The sequence below is a fragment of the Oryx dammah genome, unplaced genomic scaffold, assembly GCF_014754425.2.
Source record: "Oryx dammah isolate SB20612 unplaced genomic scaffold, SCBI_Odam_1.1 HiC_scaffold_2, whole genome shotgun sequence".
Lineage (NCBI taxonomy): Eukaryota > Metazoa > Chordata > Mammalia > Artiodactyla > Bovidae > Oryx > Oryx dammah.
This window is the reverse complement of record NW_024070186.1, coordinates 158,649,061-158,659,610: the sequence shown is the minus strand read 5'-3', so window position 1 is coordinate 158,659,610 and position 10,550 is coordinate 158,649,061. Positions and strand designations below refer to the sequence as shown.

The following is a 10,550-nucleotide window of genomic DNA, read 5'->3' as shown; positions in this document are numbered from 1 at the left end:
AAAACTGTTTTGATAACAACATAAGACTTGCCCCTGATGTTGCACTTTTCTTTTGCAGTACATGGCTGTGTAATAAGTACCAAAATTGTTTTTCCTTTTAAAGAAAGAATTTCAATAATTTAATGCTACAAGTGGACAGTAATTGGTGACAAATGTTAAGAATTTAGTTTTTGGATCTTAACTTATTTGCCCCTGATTTAGTGCTCTTTTATGTGTTAGTCACTCAGTCACGTCCGACTCTTTGATCCCACGGACTGTAGCCCTCCAGGCTACTCTGTCCATGGAATTCTCCAGGCAAGGATACTGGAGTGGGTAGCCATTTCCTTCTCCAGGGGTCTTCCTCTTTCAACAAAAACTTGTGTCATTAAACTAAAAAGAGTTCCAAATGGTACTAACTAAAAAGCCCAGCGAATGTTTTGTCAGGTTCACCAAAGCCTAATATTTAGCACATCAAATTATACATATATCACATATATATATAGTGTGTATCTATATGTATGCATCTGAAATGATACAAATAGCATCATCAGGATTTAGCATTATCGATCTAGCAGCCTGGCCTTTCTTCACACTCCCCCAGCAGGTGACAAGTCTGCATACAACACCCACTCCTCTTCTAGAAGCTTTATCAGCAACCACGCACCCTTCTTTCTTCCGTACTCTCTTCTTGCACTGAGATCCAGAGTCACATGCCGCGTAAGATCTAACAGATCCCTGCTAGACTCGATCCACCTCTCCCCAGTCAGAACATCCTGCTAGCTCACAACTAGGCTGCTGAGTAGACACACGCAGGCTTTTCCAGATTTCCCCGGCTACACTTAGCCCATGTTTGTAGCTGTGCGTTCAGCTGCTGCACTTTCTATAGCAACGTCTCCTGTATTTCTGCTGTTTCAGCAGAAAAGATCCCCAGCATCTTCTTGGACACCTGGTTTTTAGCAGGCTGGACTCTCGCCCGGGAGTCTGGAGGACAGGCTTGGGCCCCTGGGAAAGCAAAGAAACGGGAGCCACTCGCGGCCAGTCTCCCCGAGTCTCTCTCCTCACTACTCAAGACTGCCGAAGGGCGGCGACCCTCAAGGCGTCAGGAGCCCCAAGGCGGTACTGAGGGCGGAGGCAGGGCGAGGGGCGGGGCAGGGCCAGGAGTGGGCGGAGTCAGCAGAGCTTGGGTGGGGCAGTCAGGGAGTGAGTGGAACCGGAGTTTGCTGAGAGGGGCTGGGCGGGGTCGAAGCTGAGGGCGGTGCAGAGTCAGAGCGTGGGTGGAGTCTGAGATCGGTGGGAGGGGCATGCGTGGAGTCGGATCTGGAGGCGGGATCAGAACTCGGGGGCGGGGCAGAGCCCAGGAGTGGGCGGAGTCTGAGATCGGCGGGGGCGGGGCCTGGGCTAACGGTCCAAGGGTGTCCTCCTCCCGCGGCGACCGTCGAGCGCCGGGGCTGTGGGCAGAACGCGCTGTGGAGAAGAAGCCGAATTCCGGCCGAGCAGGGGAGGCGTCTGGGCAGGGCCTGCGTGCGGCTGGCTGCTGTCCAAGAGATAGAGCGTCTAGGCGAGCGCTCCCAGGAGCAGCCGGCGCGAACGCTGAGGTGAAGCCTGGTGGCGGCGGGCGGCGGGCCGTCGTCTGTTCCTGAGGGCAGGCCTCTGGGCCGCGCCGTCCGTGGTGGGAACGGTTTCCCTTCCCGGCTGCCCGCGGGCTCCGCGGGTGGCGGTCACCCCGGTGCCCTCGAGAGGTGGAAGCCGGCGGGTTGCGGTTCGGGGGACGCGCCGGGGTGCGAGCCGGGCTGCGAAGTGGGCAGCTGACGCCGGCTTCCGGTCCACACCCGCGGAGTCACAGTCACGTAGGAACACACAGGACACGGGTTGAGTGTGCTCGTCCGCGTGGCGCGGCGAATGTAGACGCGGGGGTGTAATCGATGCGGAGGGTATAAGCGCGTTCTGAGGTAACTCAGCGCATCACCCGCCGGCTCCCCCACCCCCAGCCTGGCTGACGCGCGGCCGTTCTGTGGGGATGACAGCTGTCTGCGGACACGTGCGCACGGGCACCGGCCCTGGAGGCCCCCACCCAGACTCATACCCCGCTCCCCGCCACCTCGGGCGCCCTTTCCACAGTGTTCCCTGTTCTAGAATGTCCTAGATTTGGAATCTTCAGGTACATTTTAAAGCGTGGAGGGTTTAAAAGGGACAGTTTTTAATTTCTGCGTGCAAGTCATGTCCCTTCCTCCCTCTCTTTCGTTCTTTTTTTCAAAGCAGTGTTTGGTTAAAAAAAAAAAAATATTAAGACTACCATGAAAGTTTACTAGCAAGTGCTCTTTTTGTCTCCGTGCTGGTGAGTTCTCCAGTGATGGCCGGTTGCCCGTTTTCTTATGGCCAACCCAGAATATGCAAAACTTGCTGAGTTCCCACTGAAGGAGTAAAAACTACCCTTTTGAATTGGATTTATAAAAATAATTGAACAACTGTTCCCCTCTACGCAAGGTGGTCAACTTTGTCAAAGTTTGTTAAAAAAAAAAAAAGTCTGGTTTGTGATGGAAGTTTGGGGGGATTTTCACCTACAGAAATATCCACATAAAAGGATTTCTCCGTAGCAGCCCCAGCACAGGTCTGTAGAATAAACTAGATTATATAGGACCATCAATGCCAGCTCTTTGGAAGCTCTGTTGATCTAGAATAGTAGGTTACAATTTGTACTTGTTTCTGTAATTTAAATGCTGGATATAAATGTAAAATTAGTTATTAACTAAAATTCTGTTTATCCAGAAAGTTAATTGTAGCAATATTATTCTCAAATTACAAATCAGGTTTCTTTTAGGACTCGTTCATTAATTTAGTCAACAAATAGCTAGCAGCTACTATGCCTGAGGTGCTAGCCTAACTAGGCACTCTAAGTAGGACACAGTAAGGGCAAGGCAAGGCACAGCTCTGTCGTCCTGAACCCCACCCTGTCATGAGGGAATTAAGAATGCTGAGAGAAGGAATAGAGGCTGGGGATACTTGAAGGAGGGTGATTAAGATCTTCTCTTTAAGACCCCCAAAATGTTAAAGCTCTTGTCTTGGTGGATCTGCGGGTGGGATTGGAGCGGATGCTCAAGGAAGATGAACTGTGTGCCAAGGTCTCAGGTCCCATTTGTGGAGAGGAGAGCTGCCGAGTTATCTGGAGAGTGGTAATCAACTGTGGAGGGGGCCGAGGGAGAGATCATATGTATCTGTAGTATAGGGCCAACCTCATAATAGTCACTCCACAACTATTACCTGTGATATTGCCACCAGGTTACCTTAACTGGACTAGTTCCTCCATCACCTTTCCCTTTCCCTCGTCAAGGCGCTGTGACTGTGGTCTTGGGGCTGTACACGGCTAGCCCCACACCAGGCACTGTTTTTTTTTTGTTTTTTTTTTTTTTTTAGCTTCTCTCTGAGCCACCCCTCCTGTCCTGACTCAGTACCTGATACATGTCAGACACTCAACTCACATGTGTTGAATGAATAAACTATGTATAAGACTAGGTAATAGCAGTACTCTAGATGAGGAGTGACTGACCCTTGGGCTGAGGAGATGGCACTGGAGATGGAGAAACAGAGGCTTTTAAAATATATTTGGAAAATAGAAGGGACAGCAGTTGCTGATGAATGGTGTAATCTCTGTATCACCATACTGGCCTCTTTATTTCACGTTAATTTTGTATTTCTCAAAAACCTAGAGAAGTAAGTTGTTGTCATTTTCTTTTTGTAGACAGACACTAAAGTATACCACCATATATTCTGATTAACATTAGGAAGTGAAGGAACTTCAAAGAGTTCATGTGATATTCCTCTAAGTAAGTAACCACCAAGAGATGTTAAGGGGTAAAATTTTGGAGAACTCAGTTTGTAGATGGATAGTATTTTTACACAAAATCTGGCTACTGAATAGTTTGTCTTCTCTAACCTCAAGTGTCTAGCACTTGACAGGCTCTCAATAAATGTTGGCTGAGTGGATGGATGAATGAATGAATCTGTCAGGCTGGCAAGTATTTCGGAGACTGAAATTGCATAGTGATCAATTTCAACCAGATCAGACTCGGCTGAAGAATAAATAGGACCTTAACAGTGCTGAATTGTTTATTTTGGCTTGAATGCAGAAACTGCTACATTGGATAAGAATGAAAAGCAGTGTTCTCATCTGTCAAGAGCCTGTGGACATCTTGGCTCTTTATGTACACTATTTTGAATTCTCACAACAACCTTGTAGGGTAGATTATCCATATTTTGTGGATGAGGAGATTAAAGCTCAGTAATTCAAAACATTTGACCACAGACTAGTGGTGCTGGAATTCAAAATCATATTTGAGTAATTGTGCAGCCTTCTTGAAACTTATGCTATGCAATGTGTGCTGAAAGTACAGCCTGGAGATAAGGGCATTCACTGTTAAAGAGGCCACATAATTATGAAGTGAAATCAAGTAAATCTGCTAGTTTGGTGTAGCTGACAGCTGTTACTACACTAAAACCTTTTCTAGTGACTAAGTTGAGGGACAAGTCTCTGTTTCATTTATCTCATGTTTATTGAGGGCTTTTTATGTGCAAGGTAGCACTGAAATGCACTCACAAATTGTGTGTAAGATGCCACTTCTGCCCTGATGGAGCTTACTTACTATAGAGGCGGGGTGAAGTACTGCCTATCCCCATACACAATGTAACTAAAAGCATGATTCCAGGTGGTTACAGTGTAGTTTTGCTATGTTTTTTTAAAAGTAAGCTTTATGGTAATAAATATTTAAATCTGCAATGTCCCATCTCTCATCTGAAACTCTAAATTTGCTCAAACATTGACTTGATTTTTTTTTGCAAAGTGAAAGTTAAAAATTGAAACCTGACTATATCATTCATAACTTGAAAAGACCTTTTTAAAAATATACTTTTTATAGGTTGAATCTAACTTACATTTCACTGTTGTAATATAAAATTTTCCTGGAACTTCCTTGGTGGTCCAGTGGCTAAGATTCTGAGCTCCCAATGCAGGGGGCATGGATTCGATCCCTGGTCAGGGAACTAGATCCCACATGCCAGAGCTAAGAGTTTGTGTGCTGCAACTAAAAATTCCGTCTTCCACAACTATAGACTGAAGATTCCTCATGCTGAATTGAAGATCGAAGGACTTAATAAGCTGCAACTAAGACCTAGTGCAGCCAAATAAATAAAGTTTTCCCAAAGAATGAGTAGAATATCCCATACTTTCCTAAATAAATTCTTTTTTCAGTCTTGGAATTTTTCAAGCTTTATTTCAGTTGTTTAACTTATGCATCTAAATTATATTTTCTAAAATGCAGATAAAAGAATGGCCAACTCTATTGCATCAAAGAACTTTACTGCACTTTCAAATCTGCATCCAAATATGGCTAATCTGGTAAGTTTCAGCAGTGCAGTAGTTCATTTGTTCTCTGTTGAAGCTTTAGATGGTGATATTACATTATGTCAACATTATTGATTCATTTCAACACCTGCTAAGTCACTTCAGTCGTGTCCGACTCTGTGTGACCCCATAGACAGCAGCCCACCAGGCTCCCCTGTCCCTGGGATTCTCCAGGCAGAAGTACTGGAGTGGGGTGCCATTTCCTTCTCCAATGCATGAAAGTGAAAACTGAAAGTGAAGTTGCTCAGTCGTGTCCAACCCTCAGCGACCGCATGGACTGCAGCCTACCAGGCTCCTCCATCCATGGGATTTTCCAGGCAGGAGTACTGGAGTGGGGTGCCATTGCCTTCTCCCATTTCAGCACATGCTTGTATAATTGACAAGTGTACAGATACTCATTGCACTAATGATTGTTAGATATAAACACTCCTAAACCTCTTTGTATTTATGCCAGCTGAATGAAAATTCATCTTTTCTTTTTGTCTGCACATTAGGAGATGATAGATATGACTCAGTTTAGTTCAGTTCAGTCGCTCAGTCATGTCTGACTCTTTGCGACCCCATGAATCGCAGCACGCTAGGCCTCCCTGTCCATCATCAACTCCCAGAGTTCACTCAGACTCACGTCCATTGAGTCGGTGATGCCATCCAGCCATCTCATCCTCTGTCATCCCCTTCTCCTCCTGCCCCCAAACCCTCCCAGCATCAGAGTCTTTTCCAATGAGTCAACTCTTCGCATGAGGTGGCCAAAGTATTAGAGTTTCAGCTTTAGCATCAGTCCTTCCAGTGAACACCCGGGACTGATCTCCTTTAGAATGGACTGGTTGGATCTCCTTGCAGTCCAAGGGACTCTCAAGAGTCTTCTCCAACACCACGGTTCAAAAGCATCAATTCTTCAGCGTTCAGCTTTCTTCACAGTCCAACTCTCACATCCATACATGACCACTGGAAAAACCATAGCCTTGACTAGATGGACCTTTGTTGGCAAAGTAATGCCTCTGCTTTTCAATATGCTATCTAGGTTGGTCATAACTTTCCTTCCAAGGAGTAAGCATCTTTTAATTTCATGGCTGCAGTCACCATCTGCAGTGATTTTGGAGCCCCCTAAAATAAAGTCTGACACTATTTCCACTGTTTCCCCATCTATTTCCCATGAAGTGATGGGACCAGATGCCATGATCTTCGTTTTCTGAATGTTGAGCTTTAAGCTAACTTTTTCACTCTCCTCTTTCACTTTCATCAAGAGGCTTTTTAGTTCCTCTTCACTCTCTGCCATAAGGGTGGTGTCATCTGCATATCTGAGGTTATTGATATTTCTCCCGGCAATCTTGATTCCAGCTTGTGCTTCTTCCAGCCCAGCATTTTCTCATGATGTACTCTGCATATAAGTTAAATAAGCAGGATGACAATATACAGCCTTGATGTACTCTTTTTCCTATTTGGAACCAGTGTGTTGTTCCATGTCCAGTTCTAGCTGTTGCTTTCTGACCTGCATATAGGTTTCTCAAGAGGCAGGTCAGGTGGTCTGGTATTCCCATCTCTTGAAGAATTTTCCACAGTTTATTGTGATCCACACAGTCAAAGGCTTTGGCATAATCAATAAAGCAGAAATAGATGTTTTTCTGGAACTCTCGCTTCTTCAATGATCCTGCGGATGTTGGCAATTTGATCTCTGGTTCCTCTGCCTTTTCTAAAACCAGCTTGAACATCTGGAAGTTCACGGTTCACGTATTGCTGAAGCCTGGCTTGGAGAATTTTGAGCATTACTTTACTAGCGTATGAGATGAGTGCAATTGTGCGGTAGTTTGAGCATTCGTTGGCATTGCCTTTCTTTGGGATTGGAATGAAAACTGACCTTTTCCAGTCCTGTGGCCACTGCTGATATGACGAGTAATTGTTAAAAATTATTGGAAGTTTATTTGTATTATTTTAATTAAATATAGCAAAAATTAAATATTTAATATGCACTCAAATTTAGCATTGCAAAATTAAAGCATTTTTGTTAAGCAGCGTCTATTGTCCAATCAAATTGTCCAAGTTATATACTGAAATACTTGTTATTATGTTGCTTTTGTGACAGAGGTACACAAATGGTGTGTTTCTGAAATCACTGTGTGAAAATTTATTTTGGCGAGAAAGGTTGTGGGGGCACCAGTCATTTCAAATTTGCCAAGATTGTTATTTATTTGAAAGAAATCTAGGTGGAATCATATCGTAAGGTGAAGAGCTTACTATAAAGCAATTATCATACTCCCTTATCTTTCCTACCCCCAGCAGTCTGCTGTTTACATTTGGAATGTGCAAATCAGATTTCTTAAAATGAGATAAATTACATATAACTCTCAGAGAAGGCACTGGCAACCCACTTCAGTACTCTTGTCTGGAAAATCCCATGGATGGAGGAGACTGGTAGGCTACAGTCCATGGGGTCGCTAAGAGTCGGACACGACTGAGCGACTTCACTTTCACTTTTCACTTTCATGCCTGGAACGTCCCATGGACAGGAGAGCCTGGTGGGCTGCCATCTATGGGGTTGCACAGAATTGGACACAACTGAAGTGACTTAGCAGCAGCAGCAGCACATATAACTTTAATAGTTTGCAATTTAAACTTTATTAATGTTAAAAATAATTATCGCTGTTACAGTTTTTCTTGAAAGGTAAACTCTTTGCTAATTGCCTCTTCAGTTAGAAAATTTTACTCAATATTCCCACTAGTTGTTTTCCTAACAAAATTCAGTGAGAGCTGCAGCATATGGAATTAAAAAAAATAATAACAGTGTGTCTAAATGTAATAAGACTAGCTAATACCTCAGCTAGGATGTGGTAGTCTTAAAAGATTGCATGTATTTGAAATTGAACAGATTATTGCAAGGTTAAAGTCAGTTGCTAGAATTATGCTATATAAGTTCATCCTTTCAGAAAAAGGTAGTTATTTTTATTTTTAAAAGTATTTAAAAATATTTAATTTTTCTTTATTAGTCACTAAAAAGAACATTAAAAATATTAAAGACATGTTAATACCTTTAAGGTTTAAGATCTAGGACTTTAGAGCTTAGATTTATTAGCAGTGATATGCAAGTTTTGTTACAATCTAATGTATGTTACTGTCCAGCATGTTTGCATTAAGAAGCTAAGCAATTCTATGTGGATTGTTAGAAAACCATATATAAAAGAAAGCTTTGAAGACCATGGCAAATTAAATTGCATTATACATGTGCTTTGAATGAATTCAGTAAGAATTGATAGCATAGGGGAGTTACTGTGCTCCACCTAGTGATTGAAAATAAAGTAGAAACATACTAAGTATTAGATGATTATATTTGTAATAGCAGTTAACTGTCTTATTACTTTGTACTATTTCTTGTAGAATGAACATTTATGAAGTTCTTTTAGATGTTTGTCTGGAATAAATACATTTAAATGGTTCCTAGTCAAAAATGTTTGTTAGAGCCAGTAAAATATAACAAGTCCATGAAATTAAATTTACCATCTCCATCTGTGTTTAATATTCGTCTTCTATAACCCTTTTGTTTTTCAGAAAATAATCGGCATAGTTATTGGAAAAACAGATGTCAAAGGCTTTCCAGACAGAAAAAGCTGAGTTCTATTTAACTCTTTGCTTCACTTTTCATCAACTGTGGCTTATGACTACAACAAAGTATATTTAAGTGATTAAATTTCTCATGCCTGTTTAACTCCCTAAGAGCAATGGCCATGTTCTCTATTGCATGGCAAAGTACTTGATTTAAGGCCACATGTGTGAGGGCATTAAAGTCATTTTAATGGTTTTATTTGATATTTCTAAAGCATAACTTTAAAAGCTGTGTATACAGTATTGAAATAGCTAGTTAAATTGGTCAGCTCATTAATGTATATCAATGTGTATTTTCTGAGCTCCTCCATTGTGCAAAACCCAGTGTAAAGACTGGAGAAAGAAGTTGTAGTCTCTCTTATCATCCTCAGATATCAGAGCATCTGAGAGGATGGACGTGGAGCCTAATTGACAGGGCTCACCCCCGAGTCTGTCCTATGTAGAGCCGCAGAATTAGGGTAAACAAAGCTGGGATGAGACTTACCTGAGCTTGTATATGTAAGAGTGTGTAACATAGAGTAGGAACTCCATGTAAACTGTCAATATCAGATACAAGCACACAGGTAAATCTCATAGAAACCAGAAAGTGGTAGGAGGAAGATTTTCTAGCATGGATGTTGAGACAGTGTTGAGGGAGGGAAGTATGCAGCAGTATCTGTGTATTTATTCAAAGAACTAAATGATTCGGGGGAAAAAAATCATCTTTCATATGTGGGAAATACAGTTAAGTCTGGCTTTAGTGGTCCTTGTTTAGTTGTCTGTGCAATAGTTTTAGGACTATGGAAACATAATCCAAGACTAAAATCAGATTTTTAAAAGCAACTGGCCTTCAGGGACTTCCCCAGCTGTTCCCAGCTGCCCAATGGCTAAGACTTCAAGCTCCCAATGCAGGGGGCCCGTGTTTGATCTCTAGTCAAGGACCTGGGTCCCACCCACTGTGAGGAAGACTGAAGGTCCCGCATGCCACAACAGAGACCAAAACAAATAAGTGAAATCAACCGATCTTCAAACTTTTATAGTTTACATGCAGAGATACAATATAGAATGCCAAAAGTAGCAATACACTATTACTAGCTTCTAAAGTGTTAGTGCTTTTTATTAAAGGGTATGGTATAAATCCTGTGATACAGTTTGAGGAAATCAGAGCTCTAGTCAGCCAGCCAGTAATTTTGACAGAAGACAATTTTGTTTGAATCACCTGAGTAATTGTGGCTGTGTTAATTGACTTGTGCTATAGTGACAGATCGGAGAAGGCAATGACACCCCACTCCAATACTCTTGCCTGGAAAATCCCATCGACGGAGGAGCCTGGTAGGCTGCAGTCCACAGGGTCGCTAAGAGTGGGACACGACTGAACAACTTCACTTTCACTTTTTGCTTTCTTGAATTGGAGAAGGAAATGGCAACCCACTCCAGTGTTCTTGCCTGGAGAATCCCAGGGACGGGGGAGCCTGGTGGGCTGCCGTCTATGGGGTCACACAGAGTCGGACACGACTGAAGCGACTTAGCAGCAGCAGCAGCAGATTCTTTACCACTGAGCCACCAAGGAAGGCCCCTATTTGTATTCTTTATGATGATAGTC

The 10,550-nt window shown here is 43.0% G+C and overlaps 1 protein-coding gene across 1 annotated transcript in view; it reads left to right on the top strand.

The window, feature by feature from the left end:
• Positions 1-1,388: 1,388 nt before the first annotated feature.
• MEIOB (meiosis specific with OB-fold) overlaps positions 1,389-10,550 on the top strand; it is a 34,893-nt gene continuing 25,731 nt past the window's right edge. Inside the window, exons 1-3 of the mRNA XM_040253891.1 lie at positions 1,389-1,574; positions 5,292-5,368; positions 8,915-8,972. Of these exons, the coding sequence (XP_040109825.1) occupies positions 5,300-5,368; positions 8,915-8,972 (127 nt within the window). The 5' untranslated portion in view covers positions 1,389-1,574; positions 5,292-5,299. The remainder of the gene's footprint in view (positions 1,575-5,291; positions 5,369-8,914; positions 8,973-10,550) is intronic.